The following is a 24,355-nucleotide window of genomic DNA, read 5'->3' as shown; positions in this document are numbered from 1 at the left end:
CTCCAGACGCGCAGGCTCAGTAGTTGTGGCTCACGGGCTTAGTTGCTCCGCGGCATGTGGGATCCTCCCAGACCAGGGCTCGAACCCGTGTCCCCTGCATTAACAGGCAGACTCTCAACCACTGCGCCACCAGGGAAGCCCCAGAACAAATTCTTTAACTTAGTAACATAGTAGTAACTACTAGTAACTTCATAGTTAGCATAAGGGAAAATGATGGTTCATATACTTTTGCAATTTGCAAAATATCAAATATCATATTTTTGCTAGCAATATGATAGCCTTTAGAAACCTGTTTCCCTAAGTAAGTTTCCCCTTTCAGATGAGCAATTTCTGGGCAAAGGTATTAAGGCTAGTTCTGCAGATTCCTGGGATGGAAGTATAATAGCTGGAACGAGCAGAAATAATGACTGGCACATATGTGGTCTGACAAAGAATTTGTATGCAGTTTCAGGGTGTTGTCTGGGAGTTGTGGTTTGATTCCACTTCTGGGATTCTGACTACAGGGGCAAAGGGATAGAATATTTGATTCAGGGCTTGTCTGAGGAAATGTAAAATATATGCTGGCTATAAGTATAAAATAACTTAAATAGTTCTCTAATTTGGAGTCTATAACACTTTAGAAATAGGAGTGGATGAATTTTACCTTTATACTTTTAAGAACAGATAACCTAAGCCATTTATATAAAATGGATTACCTGAAATATCAATACTTTAGAAGTTGGATATTTGGTTCAGAGAATTTCCTTATTGACCCATTCAGTAACTATTATAGAAAATCTTTTGCTTCAACTTTTGTTAAAATTTCCTAATATGTACCACCTCCTTTCCTGCCTCAGAAAGTTGATCCTACTTCATTTTTTTTTCTTTATTTTTTTGGCTGCGTCAGGTCTTAGTTGTGGCACGTGGGGTCTTCGTGTGGGATCTTTCATTGAGGTGTGGGCTCTTCGTTGTGGCACCCGGGTTTTCTCTATTTGTGGCATGTGGGCTCCAGGGCGCGTGGGCTCTGTAGTTTGCAGCACGCGGGCTCTCGTTGAGGCGCGCGAGCTCAGTAGTTGTGGTGCGTGGGATTAGTTGCCCCGCAGCATGTGGGATCTTAGTTCCCCGACCAGGGATCAAACCCGCGTCCCCTGCATTGGAACGCGGATTCTTTACCACTGGACCACCAGGGAAGTCCTGATACTACTTCCTTTTTGATGGCTGAGGATCTCTTGCAGTTCTAGGGTCATGAGTCATCAGTTACTAATCCTTATTTATTTTGGATGTAGATAGTATAAAAATTTTATATTAAAATTTAAACTTAGATTAAAAATTTTTTTTGCTTTATAAATTTATTTATTTATTTATCTTTGGCTGCTTTGGGTCTTTGTTGCTGCGCGTGGGCTTTCTCTAGTTGCGGCGAGCGGGGGCTACTCTTCGTTGCGATGCGTGGGCTTCTCATTGCAGTGGCTTCTCTTGTTGCGGAGCATGGGCTCTGGGCACTCGGGCTTCAGTAGTTCTGGCTCGCGGGCTCTAGAGCACAGGCTCAGTAGTTGTGGCACATGGGCTTAGTTGCTCCGCAGCATGTGGGATCTTCCCGGACCAGGGCTTGAACCCGTGTCCCCTTCATTGGCAGGCGGATTCTTAACCACTGCGCCACCAGGGAAGTCCCTAGATTTAAAATTTAATCTAAAATTTAGATTTTAGATTTAGATTTAAATTTTAGATTTAAAATTAAATTATATGCTAATCATGAACTTGAAGGGAGGGACAGGGTTTAATTCATTTTTTATTACCAACTACAGTGCCTGGCATAAATTAGGTAGGTACCAGTGAATATTCAAATAAATTAAAATTGGGCTTTGTTTTGCTGAATGCAGAAAAAAATGAACACATTAACTTCGGGCTCATATAAAGGCTCTGTTTATTGAGCACTATGAAAATAATGACTCAGAACTATTGGACTTGTAAGATTATAACTCATGCCCCAATGTGTACACACATGTACCCCACCCGCCACGATCCCTGCTCTTCTGCTAAATTCTCCCACCTCACTCAGGACAGCCAGGCTCCACACAGCCCCTTACCCCAGACTTGACTCTCACCAGCTTACATTCCTGGAAGACTGCTCCAGTGGGTTTCTGACTGGCCTTCTTTGCCTACAGTGTCTTATTTTCCAGTGCTGAATGAAGTAAATGTAGATCTCATACAAGGTGTAAGTCAGTACATGTTTATATTTAATATAAAGGAGAAATCCACCTTTAAAAACATTCAGTAGAAAACAGTTCTTCTAAATTGTCTGAATGTCCGATGATAGGGAAAATGGATGTGTTATTGCTTGAGAGAATACTCTGAAACATTAAAAGTGATGTTTTTGAATACACTAGTAACATTAAGCATCAAAAAGAAATATACCAAAGTATAAATAATGGTTATCTCTGGATGACTGAACCGAGGATGATTTTAATCTCTTTATATTTTGCAATTTTTCTGCAGTAAGCCTATCTTTCTCTACTAATCAGATAAAGACTCTCAGAAAAGAAAATTGTGTTTAATCTAAGTTAATCAAATGTAAAGCTGTTGGTGAAACACCAGGATATCCTGTAAGAAAGTATTTTTGAGATAATGTAAACGACTCTTAACTAAAAATCTGAAGTAATCAAGTATTTGTCAGATTGGCAGAGAATCTTGTTTCTAATTATTACAGGCTGCGGTTTAAGATAGCAACATAGAGGACCCTTTAGCCTGCTTTTCACAGTTTTTGTGGAGTTTTAAACTTCATTGCAGAAACCATAAGAATGTTAACTATAAATAAGTTTGGTGTCATAACCTGTTATCTTCATATAGGTGACACAGTCATAGTCATAGTCATTTAGTTGACTAGGTATATATAACTGGTACCCTGTCTTTCTGGCTTCCCCTACGACCGTTCATTACTTTGATGCTAGATGGGATAATTCACAATGTTTGCAAACGCATACTTATGGAGACCCTTTACCCTCTTTCACCTCACTAAAATATGGAGTCATTACCAGATTACTTATTATTTTTTAATTACTAGGTTGCTCATTGAAGGCATTACCTAAGTACGAGCCTTGAATCAGGAGGTACAGGCACTTGGCCCAGAGGTGACCTATGATGTTAGATGGTAAAGTAGATAGAGAATTTCAAGTTGATTTTGGAGGGTCAAGTTGTCTGGGCTCCTGCGTTATCCTTGTAGTGAGGGTGGCTGCCAGATTACTGCTGCCTTCTGTGCCACTCAGTAAACATTTGCTGAGGATCTCCTACATCCCTAACAGTTTGCCAGGTGCTGGTATTACAAGATGAATAAAACAAGGTGCTCTGCCCTGAAGGAGCCCATGTTCCAGTGGAAACACAAATAGGTCCATTTTCCCCAGCATTTATATGCCAGACACTGTTAGATACATTATATACATTATCTTTAATTCTCAGTACAGTCCTGTTGTTCATGCAACAGACATTTACTGTTGCCAACTGTGTGCCATGTTCTGTGCCCTGGGAATGAAGGGAACAAGGTAGGCAGTGGAATGCTAATGTAATACCTGACTAAATTATAGTTCAGAGAGGTTATGTAATTTGGCCAAGATCACAGAAGTGGTAGTAATAATAGCCATTGTTTATTGATTACATAGGCACTACGCCTAAGGGCATAATACATTATGTACATTGTCTTATTTAATCCGGAAACAGCTTGGTGTGGCAGGTGGTATCCTCATTGTATAGGGGATGCTGAGGCTTGCTCTAGTGATTGATAGAGCAAGGCTTTGAACTTAACTAAATTTGTCTAAATCCAAATTCTGTGCTTTTAACCATGATGTTATATTGTATCTCGTCTCCTTCAGGGAGTAGTAATAGTAGTAATAGCTATTATTTGTCAGGTATCTACGATGTGCCAGGTGTTTATATGTATTATCTTTGATTCTCACAACCACCTTGGAAGGTGGTTGCTGGTATCTTCTGAAACTGAGCCTCAGGAGTCAGATAACCTGCCCAGCTGGTGAGTGGGAGGTAGAACCAGATCTGTCTGGCTCCTAAGCTTATGCTCTTTCCATGGTACTACCATGCTTCCTCCCTTTCTAATATTTGATTCTGGTAATTTCTGTTTGGCAAACTCACCCTGATTTATTTGTAATTCCTCTTGAGATGAAGCCCTAGGTGATGTAGCCTTGGAATTCTGGGTCTGGCCTTGCTTTTGAACCATGTCAGTCAGTTATTAACAACTGTAATAAAGAGGCCTTTCTTTTCCTTTGTTGACATTCTAGTGCTCACCCTACAGGCCATGGCTGTTGTAAGGCTTCTCCTCTCCCCTTGAGATCTCATCACCCACATGTGCTCTGTGTACGCCTTATCTTATCTCCCACAACATAAGAAGATGGGTGTCCAGCAGAAGCCTCTCATATGCACTGGTCAAATTTCACTACAGCTGGTCTCCGCATCTCCTCTCATGACCCCTCGCTAGTATTTCTGTCTGCATCCCTTTGCTTCTCCTCTCTGCCCTCCACACACACTGGCACCTTCTTTGAGCACTACCACAACTCGAGAAAAACTTTTGCTTGAGCCAGTTACCTATTCTCTTTAGTTGCCATATATTTTCTCTTCTTTTTAGACTAATAAACTTCTAAGTGTTTAGACCTGCTATCTCTATTTTCTCCTTCCTCTAAAGCAGGTTACAAAACAATATGTAGTATAAAATTCCATTTCTGTAAAACAAATTACTTATTTGCAAAGAAATGTCTAGAAGGATATACTCCTAAATGATAAGTCAGGCTATCTCTGGGTGGTAGATTTTAGGTGAAGATTTTTATCTACATTTCTAACTGTTCTGCAGTGAATACATATCACCTATGTAAACAGATAAAGGAGAAAAATAACTTCTTCCTGTTTATTAAAGTAGTACATGTTCATTATACAAACATTATAAATTATAGAACAGTATAAAAAACCAAAGTACTTGCAATCCCACAGCCCAGAGTTAACCACTGTTAATATTTTGGAGCCTTATCATTTAGCATGTTTATATAGATACACATTTTTAATATTGAGATTATATCACAATTTTGTAACCCTGATTTCTCCATGTTACATTTTTGTGCAACACATAATTTAAATGTCTGCAAAATATGACACATAGATACCATGACTTACTTAACTATTCTATTATTGTGCATTTGTGTTGCTTTGAATTTTTTAATTTTATAATTACCTGTGACCAATGCCAACTGTTTGGATAGAACAGTTCTATCTAAATTTCTGATTATTTACAATAGATACCCAGAATTAGAATTGGGAGTCAAAGGGTATGAATTCAGGCTTTTGCAGCATATTGTCAAATTAATTTCAAATTAATTCCAATTGGAGGTTGGGCCAATTTGCTTCTACCAGCAATATCTGTTACTACAATGTGCTGCTTCTATGAGAGAGCAGTTAAGACACTTTATTTTAATTGTACCTGCCTGTTTTTCCCTGCTAAGGCAGGGATCCTGTCTGTGTTCACCAATATCCAATAACGCTTAGTATACAGCAGGAATGCAAACATGTACTGAATTCATACCATCTCTTAAAAAATTCCTGCCAATTTAATAAGCTAAACTTTTTTGGGCGCTTGCTTTTTACAAATGTTTTATTTAAGTTTAATTTACATATCATAGAATTCACTGATCTTAAGTGTTTAATGTGTTTTAGTAATTGTGCAATCATCACCACAATTCAATTGTAGAATACTTTCATCTCTCCATCTGCCTTTCCTCTCCCTGTGCTTGTTTGCATTCACTTTGTACTCTCAATCCTGGAACTAGGCAACCACTGATCTGTTTTCTGGCTCTATAATTTTGCCTTTTCTAGAAATTTCATATAAATGGAATCATATAGTATATAGTCTTTTAGTGTCCGCTTCTTTCATGTAGAATGGTATTTTTTAGATTCATCTGTGTTGTTGCATGTATTAGTAGTTCTTTCCTTTTATTTATTGAGGTATATTTGACATAGAATAAATTGCTCATATTTAAAGTGTATAATTAATAAGTTTTGACTTTTGTATACACCAGTAAAAGCAACACCTCAAGATCATGTAAATACCCGCCCCCCCAACGAAAGTTTCCTCATGCCCCTTTAGAATCACTTTTGCCCTCCCCAGCTAACCACTGATTTGGTTTCTGTCATTCTAGAATTTTTTAGAAAATTTTAAAAACTTGTGATATTTTCTTTTTTATTGAAATATAGTTGATTTGCAGTACTGTGTACTTTAGGTGTACAGCAAAGTGATTCAGTTATACATATATATTCTTTTTCAGATTCTTGTCCACTATAGGTCACCAGAAGATACTGAATGGAGTCCCTATGCCACACAGTAAATCCTTGTTGGTCATCTACCCTACATACAGTAGTGTGTATCTGCTTATCCCAAACCCCCAATCCATCCTCCCCACCCCCCTTTCCCCTTTGGCAAGCGTGACTTTTTTTTTTTTTTTAAATTTTTGGCTGTGCTGTGTGGCATGCGGGATCTTAGTTCCCCAACCAGGGATTGAACCCGTGTCCTCTGCATTGGGAGCACGGAGTCTTAACCCCTGGACTGCCAGGGAAGTCCCTAGGATGCATTTTCTAGAATTTTACATAAATGGAATCATACAAGATTGGAATATACTCTTTTTGTCTAGCTTCTTTCACTTGGCTTGAGATTCATCAATGTTGTGTTTGTCAATGGTTCTTTTTTTTTTTTTTATTGCTGAAGAGCATCCATTACATGGATATACTATATTTTATCAATTCACCAGTTTAGTGGATATTTGGATTATTTTCAGTTTTGGGCTACTAAGAATAATGCTGCTGTAAACATTCATGTACAAGTCTTGGGTAAACATTTCTCTTGGGTAGATTCCTAGGAGTGGAACTGCTGATTCATATGATAAATGTATGTTTAACTTTTTAAGAAATTGCCAAACATTTCTAAAGAGGCTACATAATTTTACATCCACATCAGTCCAATATATGAGGGTTCCAGCTTCTTCACGTCATTGCCAACTGGTGATTTTAGATGTTCTAGTGGCTGTGTAGTGTATCACTGTGGTTTCAATTTACATTTTCCTAATGTCTAATGATGTAAAGCATCTTTTCATATATCTATCTGCTGTTTGTACCTCTAATTTAAATATTTATTCTAATTTTTGTTCACTTAAAAATTTAGGTTGTCTTTTTATTATTGAGCTGTAAGTTCTTTATATATTCTGGAAAGAATCCTTCATCAGGATGTTTTAGAAGTATTTTCCCCTAGTGTGTCTTTTTCATTTTCTTAATGGTGTCTTTGAAGAGCAATAGATTTTAATTTTGAAGGAAGTCCAATTTATCAATATTTTTATTGCTCTTGCCTAACCCAAGGTCACAAAGATTTTTCTCCTATGTTTTATTCTAGAAGCTTTAGGGTTTCAGCTCTTACATTTATTGAGATAATAATTAATATTAATTAATAATTATAATAATAATTATTTTGGCACTCCATGCAGCTTGCGGGATCTCAGTTCCCCGACCAGGGATTGAACCCAGGCCAAGGCAGTGAAAGTGCCAAATCCTAACCACTAGACCACCAGGGAACTCAAGATAATTATCTTTGTATATGGTGTGAGATACGGATTGAGGTTCTTGTTTTTGCATATGGACATCCAATTATTTCAGTGTCATTTCTGAAAAGACTACCCTTTCTCCTTTGGTTGAAAATTAATTGGCTGTATATATGAGGGTCTATTTCTAGAGTGTTTCATTGATTGTGTATACTTACCAATTCTACAATGCCGTGATGGTTGTTCGCTTTGTAGTAAGTTTTGAAATCAGGTAGCTTAAGTCCTTCAACTTTGTTCTTTTAAAAAAGTGTTCGGCTATTCTAGGTATTTTGCATTTCTATATAAATTTTAGGATCAGTTCGCCAATTTCTATAACAAAAGCCTGCAGGGATTTTGATAGGGAGTGGGTTAAATCTGTAGATCAATTTGGGGAGAACTGACATTTTAACAATACTGAGCTTTCTAATTCTATTTATTTGGGTCTTCTTTAATTTCTCTCAGCACTGTTTTGCAGTTTTCAGCGTGCAAGTATTATAGTTCTTTTGTTATATTTATTGTATTTTTTTCTTTTTGATGCTGTTGTGAATAGAATTTTTTATTTGAATTTCACTATTTGATTGTTCATTGCTAGTACATGGAAATACAACTGATTTTTGTATACTGAGCTTTTGTATTCTGAGACCTTGCTAACTCATTTATTAGTTCTGGTAGCTTTTACACAGATTTCTTTGTATTTTCTACTTAAAGGATATATAATCTAGGAATAGATTTACTTTTTTCTTTCCAATCTGAACACTTTCAATGTTTTTTTTTCTTGTCTTACTGCACAGGATAGGACCCTCAGTTACAGTGTTGAGTAGAAATGGGGAGGGACAGAAACATCCTTGCCTTGTTCTTGATCTTAGTGGAAAGGCATTCAGTTTTTCACTATACGTATGATGTTAATTATAGATGCCTTTTATCAGGTTAAGGAAGTTCCTTTTTATCCTTACTGGGGTAAGAGTTACTGTGAATGGATGTTGGATTTTGTCAAATGCTTTTTTTGTGTCTATAGAAATGATTATGTGGTTTTTGTCCTTTATTATATGAATATGGTGTATTACATTAATAGATTTTCAGATGTTAAGACAGCCTTCCATTCCTGGGGTAAACCCCACTTAGAGTGTATAATCTTTTTTATATGTTGCTGGATTTGATATTTTAAATATTTTGTGAAAAGTTTTATATTGATGTTCATGAGGGATATTGGTTTGTAGTTTTCATTTCCCATGATCTCTTTGTCTGGCTTTGGTATAAGGGTAATATTGGCTTTCTAAAATAAATTTAGAACTGTTCCCTCCTACTGTTATTTTCTGAAAGTATTAATGAAAGATTGGTAGTATTTTTTCCCTTAAATATTTGACAGAACTTGCCATTGGAACCATCTGGACCTGGACTTTTCTTTTGGGGAAAACTTAATAACTTATTTAGTATCTTGATATAGTCTGTCCTGATTTTCCATTTCTTCTTGAGCCAGTTTTGGTAATTTGAGTTTTTTGAGGATTTTGTCCCATGTCATCTAAGATGTCAAATTTATTGGGATAAAGTTGTTCATAATATTCCTTTATAATTAAGTTCTATAGTGTCCATAGTGATGCAACCTCTTTCATCCTGATTTTAATTTATTCCTTTCTCTCTTTTGTTTTTTCTAAAGCTTTATCTCTTTTAAAATCTTTCCAAAGAACCAACTTTTGGTTTCATCAGTTCTTTCATATTGTTTTCCTATTTTCTATTTCATGGATTTCTACTCTGATCTTTATTATTTCCTTCTTTCTACTTATTTTGGGTCTATTTGGCTCTTCCTTTTTCTAGCTTCTTAAGATGGAAGCTTATATTATTGATGTTCGACCTTTCTGGGCCTTAAATATTCCTCTGAGCACTGCTTTAATTGCACCTCATACATTTTCATATGTTCTTTTATTTTCATTCGTCTCAAGATAATATTAAATTTCCCTGCAGTGTCTTCTTTGACCCATGCGTCTTTAGAAGTGTGTTATTTAATTTCCAAACGTTTTGGGGTTCCCAGATTTCCTTCTGTTATTGATTTGTAATTTTATTCTATAATGGTCAGAAAACATACTTGATTTGAATTTACTGAATCTTGTTTTATTCACCTAACAGATGGTCTTTCCTGAAGAAGTTCCATGTGCATTTGAGAAAAATGTGTATTTTGCTAGTTTTGTGGAGTGTATATATTGATTAGATCAAATACATTGACTGTGTTGTTCAAGTCTTCTGTATCCTTAGTGATTGTCTCTAGTTCTATCAGTTACTGTAAGAGGAGTGTTGAAATCTCCAGCTATAATTGTTGAATTGTCTGGCAATTTTTGTTTCATGTATTTTGGGGCTTTATTGTTTACAGATAACACTTAAAATTGTTATATCTGGCTACTACGTTTTAACTGTTGGTGAAGTGGGAATTTTCTTTGTTATTTCCTGGGTGAAATTTCTATCTTTTGATGTTGTAGAATTGGTTAATATTCATGTTCTTAACTATTGATTTTGAAGAATCCAATTTATGAAAGAGTATTCAACCCTATGTGTTTGCCTTTTGATTGTGATATAGAATTTGTCACTTTTAAAATATACTCAAATCCATAAATAATTTCCCTATAAATTTCTCCCATCACTTTTTTTGCTTTTAAACTCTTTATTTGCATGCAGATATTAGCTTAATATGTACTTTTTTCACTCCACCACAGAGAGCCAACATTTTACTGACTAGACTTTTCTTGACACACTATCTTTATCATATACTGTATTGCTTTGCATAAATCTTCTGTTTTGGCATGGATTCTAAAATGAGTTTAATTACTATGGCTTTATAGTACACGTCCCCTGTGCCCCACCATACCTTTGTTTCTTTTCAGAACTCACTGCAATTCTTTTGTATTTATTGTTCAGTATGAGTTTTAGAATTAGCTGATCAAGTTCTACAACATATTTGGGGGGATTATATCAAATTAATAAATTAATTTTAACATGGGGAATGATCTTTATAACTTTTAGTGAAATTTTATATTTTCTTCACATATATTTTCGAGTCACTTTTTTTGTTGATATCACAAATAGGATTTTTTTCTATTATATTTTTAGCTGGTTGTTTCTGGGGCATGGGATTAATACCCTTTACCCATTAAGGAGGTGCTCTTAAGTTTGCTTAGTTTTATGATTTTTTTCCAAACCAGAAAATATATTTTATCACATGCCTTCAAAGAATCAGTTTATATTTTGTTTCCTTTTTACTCCTTTCATCTGTTAATGACAGATTTTGTAAAGTTGAACCACTGTTGCAATCTTGGGATAAAACCCCCTTACTTATGATGTATTCTTTTATATATGTTGGTAGATTTGACAAATTAATCTTCTGTAGTTCAGTTTTTTTTTTTTTTTTTTGGTAGTTCAGTTTTAATATCTGTAAACTAGGGATAACAGCACCTACAAAATAGAGGTTTTATGAATTAAAATATTTAGAATAGTGCTTGGCACAGAATATGGGTATGTATGGATAAGTTAATAGATTTATTTTTGTTTGAAATACAGTTGTTGAACTTCTTCCTTTCATGTACTTTATTTGGGTCTATTTTGTCATCCTTTTTCATGCATCATCTAATTCATTTATTTCTGTCTACAGGTTACAAATTTTCCCCTGTCCATATCCCACAGATTTTAATAAATATAATACTTTCATTGCCTGATTCTAAAAGAAACTGTAATTGGTATTTTGATCTTCTCTTTAGCTTAACAATTATTTTAAGATATATTTAATTTTTCAAAATTTTAATTTTAACTCTCCAGATATGTGCATTTTTGTTGTTAATTTCAGGTTACATTTTAAGTAACAAATGTGGCCTATATGCTAGTAATTTAAAAAAATGTTGCAGTTTCCTTCATGCCTTAATAAATAGGTACTTTATTGTGATGGTTCCATGTGTATTTGTTGGGTACCAAGTATACTTTTGAGTACCTCTATGAAAGTTTACTAATTCTATATTCTTTATGAATTTTTTAGCCTGTTTGATTTGTTGGTTTTTATATGACTATGGGATTGTCAATTTTTCCTTGTATTTCTATCAGATTTGTTTTATGTATTGCATAAAGTTCATAACTTATTTTCATGGCCAGCTGCTGAAATACTGGTAAGTTTCTTTTAAAGGTTTCAATTATCTTTGTCTCATTAACATTGCTATACCTGATTTCCTCTTGTTTATTATTTATTTGACTGTTACCTCTGTGTTAGGTATGAATCTAAAAGAATAGTGTACAGTTGGATTTTTAATCCATTCTGAGTTTTGTGATTCATACTATATCTGGACTTACTTTGTCCGTTTATTTTGTCTGTGTTTGTCTTTTTGTCTCCTTTCTTACTGTAGTGGACATCTGTTGTTCCTTTACCAGTATAGCATTTCCTTTTTTAGGGTCATATTTTCAAAATTCCCAAATTTTCCTTGGGAATACACATGGTTTGGATGAACTTGACTCCTGTCCAAGCTAAGTTCTAGGCCTAATTCCTTCAGGAGCTGGTTCAGGGACTAGACCCAAACCAAGCCAATCAGAGCCAACACAAGTCCTGGGCTTTTGTTGGATCTTGTGGGAAAGGGATTTTCTCTTTTATTTGAACTTGAAGGTATCATCTTGCCACCACATATAAAAAACTTGCTGAAGAGTGAAAGAATGAAAGCAAAGCATTATCTAAGAGATGAAAGAGATAAACTCAAAGTCTCTAAAGTCAGTACTATCCCTAGAGTTTTCAGTTCTATAAGCCAATAATTTCCTTTTTGCTAACGCTTTTCCCCCGTTATGCCAATTTGAGTTAAAGTCACTTCTCACCAAAAGAATACTGATAAACACATTGTCTTTTAGTAGACTGAGTTTTCTTTATACAACTATTTTTCCAGTTAATAGTCTACTGTCTTTTTCTAAAAATGATTAGAAAGTTTTCCATTTAATATTTATTCTTTTAGTGATTTTCCTTAAACTTTTTTTTTTTAATTTTTGGCTGTGTTGGTTCGTAGTTGCTGCGTGCGGTCTTTCTCTAGTTGTGGTGAGCGGGGGCTACTCTTCGTTGCGGTGCGTGGGCTTCTCATTGCGGTGGCTTCTCTTGTTGCGGTGGCTTCTCTTGTTGCAGAGCACGGGCTCTAGAGCGCAGGCTCAGTAGTTGTGGTGCATGGGCTTAATTGCTCTGTGGCATGTGGGCTTTTCCCGGACCAGGGCTCGAACCCATGTCCCCTGCATTGGCAGGCAGATTCTTAACCACTGCGTCACCAGGGAAGCCCCGTCCTTAAACTTTTTAACAGACATATATAAATAAATTTTAATTTATTTGCTTTATGTATTTATTTTTGGCTGCGTTGGGTCTTTGTTGCTACGTGCGGGCTTTTCTCCAGCTGCAGAGAGCAGGGGCTACTCGTTGCACTGCACAGGCTTCTCATTGCGGTGGCTTCTCTTGTTGCGGAGTACGGGCTCTAGGCATGTGGGCTTCAGTAGCTGTGGCTTGCGGGCTCTAGAGCACAGGCTCAGTAGTTATGGCGCACGGACTTAGTTGCTCTGCGGCATGTGGGATCTCCCTGGACCAGGGCTCGAACCCGTGTCCCCTGCATTGGCAGGCTGATTCTTAACCACTGTGTCACCAGGGAAGCCCAACAGACATACTTTAACTCTAGTCATTGTTAAATATAAATTTATCAGTGTCTATATTCTTCACTCTAATAAAGATTCATGGCATATTACCCTGACCTTCTTTTACTCTCTCTGTTAACAGTATCTATAATCAATACTTCCCTAATTCTAAGGATAAATTTTACTAATTTTGTTGTTTCTTGTATCCCACTATTCCTCTAGGATATATTTACCTTCTTGCTGAAGAATACCCTTTAAAATTTCTTTCAGAGATCATCTGTGGGTGGCAACCATTTTGCATCTTTGAATGTCTAAAAATGTCTTTATCTGGCCCTCACATTTAAATAGGAACAGAATTCAAGGTTCAAAGTTATTTTCTTTTCAGTATTTCAGTGAAATGCTCTATTTCTTTCTTCTTTTTTTTAAAATTGGGGTATAGTTGTTTTACAATGTTGTGTTAGTTTCTGCTGTACAGTAAAGTGGAGTTCCCTGTGCTATATAGCAGGTTCTTGTTAGTTATCTATTTTATACATATTAGTTAGTGTATCTGTTTCTTTTTGTGTTTAATTTGTGGGTAATCTTTTCTTTTCCCTCTCCGGTAGCTTTTCAGTTCTTCTTTATCTTTTATGTTCTGAAATTTCACTCTACTACAGGGATTGGGAAACTACAATCGGTGGGCCAGATCTGTCTAACCACCTGTTTTGGTACAGTCCATGAGCTAAGAATGGTTTTACCTTTTTAGATTTGAAAACAAAATCAAAAGAAGAATATTTTGCGATGTGAAAATGATCTGAAGTTAATATCTCAGTGTCTATTATTAAAATTTTATTGGAACACAGCCACATTCACTTGCTTACATATTATGGCTACTTTCACACCACCGTGGCAGAGCTAAGTAATTGTGACAGAGGACCTGCAAAGCCTAAAATATTTACTACCTGGCCAGAAAAAATTTGCTAATTCCTGTTTCTGTGTATATTTTTATTTGTTTAAACAGCTAAAATTCTGGGAATTATTTGGCTATTATTTCTACTGGCTTCTACAAGGATTTCTTACTCCTGTATCACAATCAATATTCCAAATCAACTTTTCAGATGTGTCCATTCTATTATTTAGCCCAATGATTGTGTTTTTTCATTAAGATTTTTTTTCTTTTCATTTCCAGATACTGGAAAGATACTGGCCGGTCTTGCTTGAAGAGTGTAATATTCTCTCTTATCTCTCTAAAAATAGTCAGACTTCCCTGGCGGTCTAGTGACTAAGACTCTGTGCTTCCACTGCAGGGGGCACGGGTTCGATCCCTGGTTGAGGACCTAAGATCCCACATGCTGTGCGGTGCAGGAAAAAAAAAAAAAAAGTAAATATACCCATTTTGATGTCTTGTTCTGATTGTTGTAGTGAGTCTCCTTCCAGGGTTGAAAGTTCTTCCATTTGTTGAGTATTTTATTGGTTGATATTTGTCCACTTTACTATGTAGTAGAGAACAGACTGTTGCCTCTGCACTGGCTGCTTAGGAGAGAGCAATGTGGGGTTGCTAGTGTTTTAAATGGGAATAGGGGGATGGATGGGCCATGCTGCCCCAAGATCGCATACTCACTGCTTTTGTCTTTCCTTTACGGGTAGGATGGGGTGTACAGGGTTCAACCTCCCTGGATGCTTCTTCTTCTGGTCTCCCTCTTGCTCTTGGTTTCAATCAAATTAAGGTATGAATCATCTGTAAGTGCTGCTCCCTTTATCTGTGGCAATTATCTTCCTCATCTTCCTGCATAGAACCTAAGCTCTGGCTCCCTCTTCAATCCGATTCCATCTGCTTTCCTTCTTTTAGTCCACTGAAAGTTTCTCCTATTACTTCAAGTGGTGCTCTGTATTTCTTATTTTTATATGGTATGAGAGACTGAAAACTACAGGATGCTTTGTTTACCTCCTTGAAATGAGAAGCTAGTCTGTATTATTGTTACTTTTTAGAAGTCCACTGAAGTTTTGTTTGTGGCCTAATATGTATTTTGTAAATGGTCTCTGGACAATAAGCCACAAAGGTATCCATTTTCAGGGAATTTTTTATTATGGCTGCAAATTACAGGTTTCAATTTCTCCTTTTTTTTCCTTTTGGAGTTTCTGCTTCAAGAATCTAATGTTATCAGGACAGCTTTTTTGGGGTGTTTAGTCTTTTTTAATTCAACTTTTGTTGTCATTCTATAATTGAATACTTTTCTTTTAATAAATGAGTTTGTTCCATTTATATTCACTGACTTAAAAGTATTTGTTTTAGTTCTGTCATCTTTATGCTGCGTGGTCTGTGTTTTTCTTTTTTGTGTGTACATGTTTTCTGATTGAATTAGAATATTTAGAGTCTGGCTTTGGTTTTTCAAATGTTTATTTTAATTAATAGCCTTAAATCCTCAACTTGACTTATCAGCTTTAGAGGGTAGCTGTTGAGGCCCTGCTAATGAAACTTACACATATATTTCTCCCTCCTCTCTACATCCTACTTTTAGTTATATTATTTTTTCCAGAGTATTATGTTCTGTCTCCATCCTTTTATATTTAAATTGAACACTCACTATTATTTCTTTTCCACCATGGCCACTCCATTTCTGGGCTCTCTATTTTGGTTCATCTGGTTTTATGATTATGTCCTCTTTAAAGAAGAGCTCATGGGTGCTTTATTCCTTTCAGTTCTTGTATGTTTGAAAATATCCATTTGTGTTTTCATGTTTGAATGCCATCTTGGGTTAGTATAAATATTGTTTTATGATCTTCTAGTATTCATTTTTACTGTGGCGGTACCTGAGGCAAAGCTGATTTTTTTTCCCCCTCTTGTCTGGTGACTTGCATTTTTAAAAAATGGAAAAAGCCCCCAAAGTAAACTTCTATTTATCTTTGAATTCTGTTAAATTCACCACACATCTATGGGGCCAGTCATCATCAGTATTTCCTGGATATGGTGTGACTTCTGACCTTTCAGATTCAGGTCTTCTTTTATTTCAGAAAAGCTTTTCTGTTATCTTTGAATATTTTTTTCTATTTCGTTTGCTCCACTGTCTAGTATATATAAGTTAGATCCCTTTTGTTTTCCTTATATATACCTAATTTTCTTTCTGATAACTTTATTTTGTTCCTTTCTGTTCAGTTTTACTTGATCTCTCAAAGCCTTCTTTCACATCCCTATTTTTTCTTTGCTAGTTAAGAATTATACATCCACAAAATGATTTTTAATGGTTACATGGGCTTGCACTGTGTATATGTAGGATAATTTTATTAATCTTCTTATTAAATACTTAGATTGTCTCCAGTTTTCACTATTATAAACATCTACACATCTTCTTAACAGTAGTGATATTGCTTCATAAGATCAGTACACTTACCCCAATTCCTACTAATGAAGCTCCCTGCCAAAAAACTAAATCATGCCTGTGAATCAACTTGCCTGTCTTTTCTGATGCACTCAGACTTAAGATAATCAATCAATGAATGATGAATGATTTTAAGGGCTTCCTCTGGGTCTTTGACATAAAAATGAGGTCCCAGTTTTGTGGCTAAGCATATTAAGGAAATCTCTAGATTAAAGAAGGTGGTTTGGTGATGGCTTCTTCAGTACTCTCAAAAAAGATACTCAAAACTTAATGGTAGGGGTAAAATGGTACAATCTCTACGGAGGACTATTTGACATTATCTACTGAGCTGGGTATTTTCTGTTTATCCCTCTAGATCTACTCTTCCCCTAGCTCTGTGCCCCAGGAGCTGACCCAAATGGACCACACCATTGGGCTCTCTTGTCTTCTGGTTTCTGGTTGGAAGCTAAAGGGAAGCGCCTGCAGGATACTGAAGGATATGAGAATGAAACGGGATATTCTAGCAGCTGTCTCTCAGCTGGGTTGCCACAGGTTGGCTAAATCGCATTACTGAAGGTCACAAGTTCTGTCAGGTGACCTTCTCCATATAGCTTTTCTCTTTGGGTTCTGATGATGGTTTCACCTCCTTGTCCTTTTAGGCCTAGGGATGAAATGCTCCCACCATAGCTAGTTCTGGGAGTCTGCATCATTTCTTGTTGGTTTCTCTAAGATCCTCCTATGTCTTTGCAAGTTTGCTATCTGTTTGCGACACACTAGAAATTTATCCCGCATATGTATAAAATGACACATATAAGATTATTCACTGCAACATTATATCTCTAATATTTCACTATTTTCACTATAATGTTCGTGAACGGAGGAATGTAAAATAATGGTATAACTATATAGTGGAATGTTATGCAGTTATAAAAAACTTAGCACATTCATTAAATATATTTATGGAATAATCTCCAATTTATTGATTTGTTTTTTCTCCAACCTTCAGTTATTCTTTTATTAATTTTTTCATACACCTCAGGGCCCCCCAAATATTTGTGATGCCTCATTTATACCTCAATGATCATAAAATACAAGTATCTGGTTCACCATGCTGCTCTCACAATCTTTGTTGTTATCATTTTTAGCTTTATTGAAGTTTGATACAAAAAACTGTACACATTTAGTGAATACATCTTGATGATTTTGGATATATGCATATATCTGTGATATCATCACCACAACCAAGGCACTAAACATATCCATTACCTCCAAACATTTCCTTGTGTTCTCCTTTTTTTCTTTTGTAGGAACACTTAACATGAGATCTATCTTCTTAACATATTTTAAAGTGCACAATACCATATTTTAACTATAGATACTATGTTGTACAGCGGATCTCCAGAACTTATTCATCTTGTATAACAGAAACTTTATAAAAGTGTGGAAAAAGCAGGGAACTAAATAATGAGTATGCTACCATATGTGTAAGAGGAAGAAAGAAAGAAAAGAATGTGTATTTGCTTTTATACATATACACATATGTATGTATATATGTATGTGTGTGTGTGTATGTGTGTGTGTGTGTGTGTGTGTATGAGAGAGAGTGTGAGAACGTGTGGGAGGGAGTGGGACGGAGTGTCTTTGGAAGGGTACACAGAAAATGTTAACAGTGGTTGCTTCCGGGGACAATTGGGTAGCAGGAAACTTACTATTTATTCTTTTATTTGAATATTAAATCAAATTAATATACTGCCTATTCAAAATGCATTACATTAATAATAAAGATTAATTGAGAGGCTTAGAGAAACAATGACTAAAGAAGAATCATAGGAACTGCTAAAGGAATCGCTAGATGAAAAGAGCCAGCAAATTATAGTTACTGAAATGTTCTAAGCAGTAAAAGTCTTGGATAATTTAATTTCTTACAACAGTCCCTTTATGGAATTATACCCTATTATAAATCCTTGGTAGAAGTTACTTCCTGTTCAGGGTTGAAAGCACAAAACCATGTCTGATAAAGATTTGTTTTAAACATGATGATCTTTACTACTTAAAAGAGCTTCAGTTCTTCTAGCCTCCTCCTGTATTTACAGGGTGTACTAACATCCCTAGCAAAGTAGTATGACTGCACGATGATCTCAGTTTTCAGTGAAAGGTACAACTCCATTAAAGGAAATGGCACATGAGAAGACTTTTCAGGAAATTAGTGAAGAAGGAATGAGAAGACTGCTGGGGAAATATTCATTTAACTAAAGTTGGTTAAAATCACTCATTTTTATGATATTCAAAAATGGTAGAAATAGGAAAGGATCACTAGCTTGATTTTTTAAGGTGGTCCTAATGTGGTTACCCCTGTTAAAAAAAGTTCTACAAGACCAAGGGAGACTCACTCACCCTTCCTGGAACTGTGCTTGGGCAGACTCCTCTGCTACAAGGGTCTCATATTCCTCAGCAGCAAACCTGTCCCAGTCAGAGGGCTCAGGACTGTCATTCTCAACATCCTGATTGGGAAGAGGACAGCCACAGGAAACAAAATCAAAGACAAAGAATTGGAGATAGGTCATTACAAATGTTTTACATCACTGAAAAAAAACTATCTGAAAAATGTTTCATTTAAACATGTTAAAAGTGGTGCTAAAGTAACATTCCTAAAGTGATTTTCTACACCTTGAATTACAAAATTATAAGGCTGTTCAGCAGCTGGACTGTTTAGGTCTAGATTCTTCAGCCTTGTTATCAGAGGCTCTTCTCTAGCCCCTTCTCCTCTGGCACTTTGCACAGCAGCTATCTGGAGTGACTTGTGGTTTGCTTATGCCCACCTGAAATGTACCATCCCTTCCTCTGACAAATTTTTATTGCTTCTTTCAAAGCCAGCTCAGATACCGTGTTATCTGTGTTATCTTTTAGAAACAGCCCTTCTCCCCCCAGTCATTTCCTTCGCTATACTATGCTTGGTTGCCACCTTTTGCTCTTCTGTCTTTTTTCATCTCTATAAACCCATTCTTTATATACTGAGTCATCTCTATATAACCAGTGTCTTTTCAACACAGTGCTTGGAATTTACTGAGCACTTTCTGCACTTTCAGAATGTTGATAATTACCACCTCTCAGAAAAAAGAGGAAAATTTAAAGGTAAAAAATTTAAAGTAGAATTTATAACACAAAAGAAATGAAGGGGGAAAAAGGGCATATATTTTCTTTTCCTTCTACAATACAGGCAGCATCTTGGATTATATGTTCTAGGTAAAATTATGTTTTTCCATGATGAAATTGAGTTAGCATTGCCCTAGGGTGTAAGGTTAGTTATGCCTAGAAGAATGCAAGTACCTAAATATTGACTACACAATGTCTTAATTACTATATTTAATCCATTTTAAGAACTTCACCCCACCCTTTTAACATCTCTGAAATTGGCATGCATCTCAGCCTTACAATTGGCAATGATTTTTCTTGCTTAAAGGTATATAAAATAATGGGGCATCTTAAACTCAATGAAATATAATACTGACTTCAGGCTAGTGATAATGCATCTTGATATGCCCCAAGTTCCGGTACAGAGTATTTGTTTTTAGAAGCTGATCTTTGTATTCTTACAAGTACAGTTATGCAACATATGGAAGACAAAGAAAAGACTGAGAAAGTTTCCTGTACTTGTACTCCTATAGGACTCAACTGAAACAGTTCTTTTCCATCAATATAATTTTTACTCTTTAAACAGGGGATTAGAAGGAGAAGTGGTGATATTCTGCTTTTTGTTTGTTTGGTGTTTTTCTAGACATGGGTTTTCTGAGAGCCCACAGGTTTTTGTGTATGGGGAAGGCAGCTCACCCCTCTTCAGCTGTAGAATGTCTTCAAACTGATAGTCATGTACAGTGATCATTACCACTTGAAAAAGTGTTACATTATCTGAAGGTTGTCTTATTTTGGAGAGCATCTAGTTTTCATTACCTTGTCATCCCGAAATTGAATGGTACAGTTAAATCAAGCCCAATATACTTTCTAATACTATGGGAAGAGATGTGCTCTAGGTCCTTTATTCTCTCATTTCAGTATGTGATGAAATGTTTTAAATGTTACCTCTTTAAATACCAGAATTCCTGCAGGCAGAGACCATTTTTATCTGTAGCACACAACCCCTGATACTGCAGCCCTCAAATAGAAGTTATAACTATACTGGTACCTTCTGGACTGCAAAGGGATCTCTCTGTTCATGGTCTAAGTATTTCTCCAGATTAAAGAAAGTGTCATAAAAGATGTGAGCCATTCTGCATCTCTTCAGATCTCGTAGAGTTATTTTGCCTGTGTAAGAACAAATCTGGTAAATTTCAAGAGCTGTTTTGGCAAGTGAAAAAAACTTTTACTGAAGTTTAAAAGTATATGCATATGTTTATTTGATTATAAAAATCGATTTCTTTTTTTTGAGGTAAAGTTCACATAAAATTCACCATTTTAACCATTTTAAAGGGTACAACTTAGTGGCTTTTTGTACATTCACAATGCTGCACAACCATCACCACTATCACATTCCATAGCATTTTCTTCACCCCCAAAGGAAACTGTACCCATCAAGCAGTCCAACTCCATCTCCCCTCCCAAATCCTCAGCCCCTGGCAATCACTAATCTGCTTTCTGTTTCTATGGAAAAAGCCTATTTCTTTTTTTTTCTTTAAACAATTTTTTTAATTTTAATATTTTTATTGAAGTATAGTTGATATACAATGTTGTGTTAGTTTCAGGTGTACAGCAAAGTGATTCAGTTATACATACACACGTATTCATTCTTTTTCAGATTCTTTTCTCATATAGGCTATCACAGAATATTGGGTAGAGTTCCCCGTGCTATACAGTAGGTCCCCGTTGGTCATCTAGCTTAAATATAGTAGCGTGCATGTGTTCATCCCAAGCTCCTGATTTATCCCTCCCCACCTTCCCCTTTGGTAACCATAAGTTTGTTTTTGATATCTGTAAGTCTGCTTCTGTTTTATAAATAAGTTCATTTGTATCTTTTATTAAAAAAAATTCGATTCCACATATAAGTGATATCATATATTTGTCTTTCTCTGTCTGACTTACTTCACTTAGTATGATAATCTCTAGGTTCATCCATGTTGCTGCAAATGGCATTATTTCATTCTTTTTTATGGCCGAGTAATATTCCATTCTATACACATACCACAACTTCTTTATTTATTCCTCTGTTGATGGGCATTTAGGATGCTTCCATGTCCTGGCTATTATAAATAGTGCTGCAATGAAAACTGGGGTGTCTGTATCCTTTCAACTTACGGTTTTCTCTGGATATATGCCCAGGAGTGGGATTGCTGGATCATATGGTAGTTCTATTTTAAGTTGAAAAAGCCTATTTCTTAAACAGAATTTGCCATCAATTGTTGGTTCTATGCTAACAATAAAGGAGAAACTTAAATACTTCTGTATTTGGAAAGCCTGTATGGAAGACTCTGGGAAGTTAAATAATTTAGGACCATCCAGGATTATATCCCACACTCCGTTACAGTGCAACGGAGGCTGCATTGTACACCTAGGTGTACAATGCAAATGGCTCTTTATTCAATCTTACCATCGTTGGCTGGCTTCACCAGGTCAAGCATCTGGCACAGCAAATCATGGAATGGCAAGGGCTCAATGCCCATGGCTTCCATCCGTTCACACTGCTCCTCGTAGAAGTATTCCAGCTCGTACATGGAGAGCACACCATCCCCATCCACATCCATGCAGCGGAACCAGTACTCAATGCTAGGAGATAAGGATACTCATTAGCAATGGCCCGTTAAAGGTCCTTTATTCACTCAGATTTATTATTGTTCATGTTTCTTTTAAACGTTACATATGTGTACACTTTAGACTTAGACATAGTTTTACAAAATTTATTAGAAAAAATGGCAGACCTTTTATTTTCTCTTCCCCAGATCCAACCATTTTCAACACCTGATTATTTTGGTTTTTATCTTTACATTTCAGTTAAGATGCCTATATTACTCCTTTCTCATATTTCTGTTTTAAGGAGTGGATTAATTTTGCACTGTGAAAGATGAGGTTTCAGCTCTTTTGCCATTCATTCCACCTTACCCACATGCCCTCCCCAGCCTCTTAATATATAGATAAATTACTCAACATTCAGAATTTATAGCTACATTTTCCTTTTCTCTTTTATTTGCTTAGTTTTTGGGGTACAGTACATGTTACTAATTCAACCCCCAAACCTCTACCAGTTTTCTACATCCATAATCAGTCCCATTAGGTATTCTATCAATTGCATTTCCTTGAAGTCTTTCTTGGTTCCTTCTGACGTACTCTCATCTAGACTGGTTGATCTCTAGGCCTGGTTCACAGTTTCACCCTAGGGATTCCCTTCACCTTTCTCCTGTTTCTTATATCTCACATTTTCCTCATTCTTGGTTTACTTCCTTGTTTGGTGTAACACATCCTTCAGTAGCTTCCTAAAAGCTACATTTTTAGATCTTGGATCATTGAAAATACCTTTTATCTACTCCCAATGTAGTTGGTATTTATAGAATTATAGCTTGGTGGTTCTTTTCCTTCAGAATTTTAAAGGCACGGATCCATTGTCTTCCATTTATCCATTGTTGTTGAGAAGTCTAAAGCCACTGATCCTTTGACTGTGACCTGTTTTTTTTTTTTTTTTTTCCTTTGAAGCCTATAGAGGTTTCTGAGTCCCTGGTGTTTTGAAATAATATGATGAGGTGCCTTGGTCTGTATCTAATTCACTTATTTTGCTGGGCTCAGAGCCTGCTCAATTTGGAAACTAGTATTCTTTAGTTCTTGGACATTTTCTCAAATTATTTTGTTTCTTCCCTGCCTCTGTTTCCCCTTATCCATTCTCTTTTTCTGGCATTCTTGTAATTCAAATCTGCATGGTCCAATATGGTAACCATTAGCTATATGTGGCTAGTCCAATTTGAGATGTCTTTAAGTGCAAATACACAACAGATCTTGAAGACTTAGGAAGAAAAAAAATGGTAAAACATCAATACTTTTATATTGATTACATGTTGAAATAACATTTTAGATATATTGGGTTAAATAAGGTACATAATTAATTTAAATCTTACGTTTCTTTTTACTTTTTTACTGTGGCTAATTTCATTAAAAAATGTAAAAACATTGTAACTAAAAATTGTATGTATTTAAAATATATAACAAAATAATGTGATATACACAGTGAAACGATTACTACAGTAAAGCCACTTAACATATCATCTCCTCACAATGTTACCATATTTTTGGGGGGGGGGTAGGGATGAGAGGACCTGAACTCTACCCTCTTTAAGTAAATTTCCAGTATTTAACACAATATTATATTAAATGTATAGTCATTATATTGTACATTACATCTCTAGATTTACTCATTCTACATAACTGCAACTTTGTACCCTTTGACCAGCATCACCCCATTTCCCTCACACCCCCAGCCCCTGGTAACCACCATTCTGCTCTCTGCTTCTATAAGTTTGACTTGTTTTTGATTCCCATATAAGTGAGATCATGCACTATTTGTCTTTCTGTGCCTGGCTTATTCCACTTAGCATAATGTCCTCCAGGTTCGTCCATGTTGCAAATGATAGGATTTCCTTCTTTTTAAAGGCTGAGTAATATTCCACTGTGTGTGTATACATACACCACATTTTCTTTATCCATTTATTCTTTGAGGAACATTTAGGTTAATTCCATATTTTGGCTGTTGTGATAATGCTGTAATGAACAAGGGAGTACAGATATCTCTTCAAGAGACTGACTTCAGAGTTCTGGTTCAAGATGGTCAAGTAGAAAGATCCTGAA

The 24,355-nt window shown here is 35.9% G+C and overlaps 1 protein-coding gene across 5 annotated transcripts in view; it reads right to left on the bottom strand.

The window, feature by feature from the left end:
- The window catches only part of PPP2R3A (protein phosphatase 2 regulatory subunit B''alpha), a 207,649-nt gene that overhangs the window by 6,535 nt on the left and 176,759 nt on the right, over positions 1–24,355 (bottom strand). For all 5 annotated transcript variants that reach the window (XM_082459169.1, XM_082459168.1, XM_082459172.1 and 2 more), the window contains 3 exons: positions 22,116–22,291; positions 20,718–20,836; positions 18,932–19,038 (listed from right to left, as the gene is read on the bottom strand). In XM_082459169.1, coding sequence (XP_082315295.1) covers positions 18,932–19,038; positions 20,718–20,836; positions 22,116–22,291 — 402 coding nt within the window. The remainder of the gene's footprint in view (positions 1–18,931; positions 19,039–20,717; positions 20,837–22,115; positions 22,292–24,355) is intronic.

This window comes from Balaenoptera physalus, assembly GCF_965194825.1.
Source record: "Balaenoptera physalus genome assembly, chromosome: 4".
NCBI classification, from domain to species: Eukaryota; Metazoa; Chordata; class Mammalia; order Artiodactyla; family Balaenopteridae; genus Balaenoptera; species Balaenoptera physalus.
Note: the sequence above shows the minus strand (reverse complement) of the source record. Positions and strands in the feature narration are given on the sequence as shown.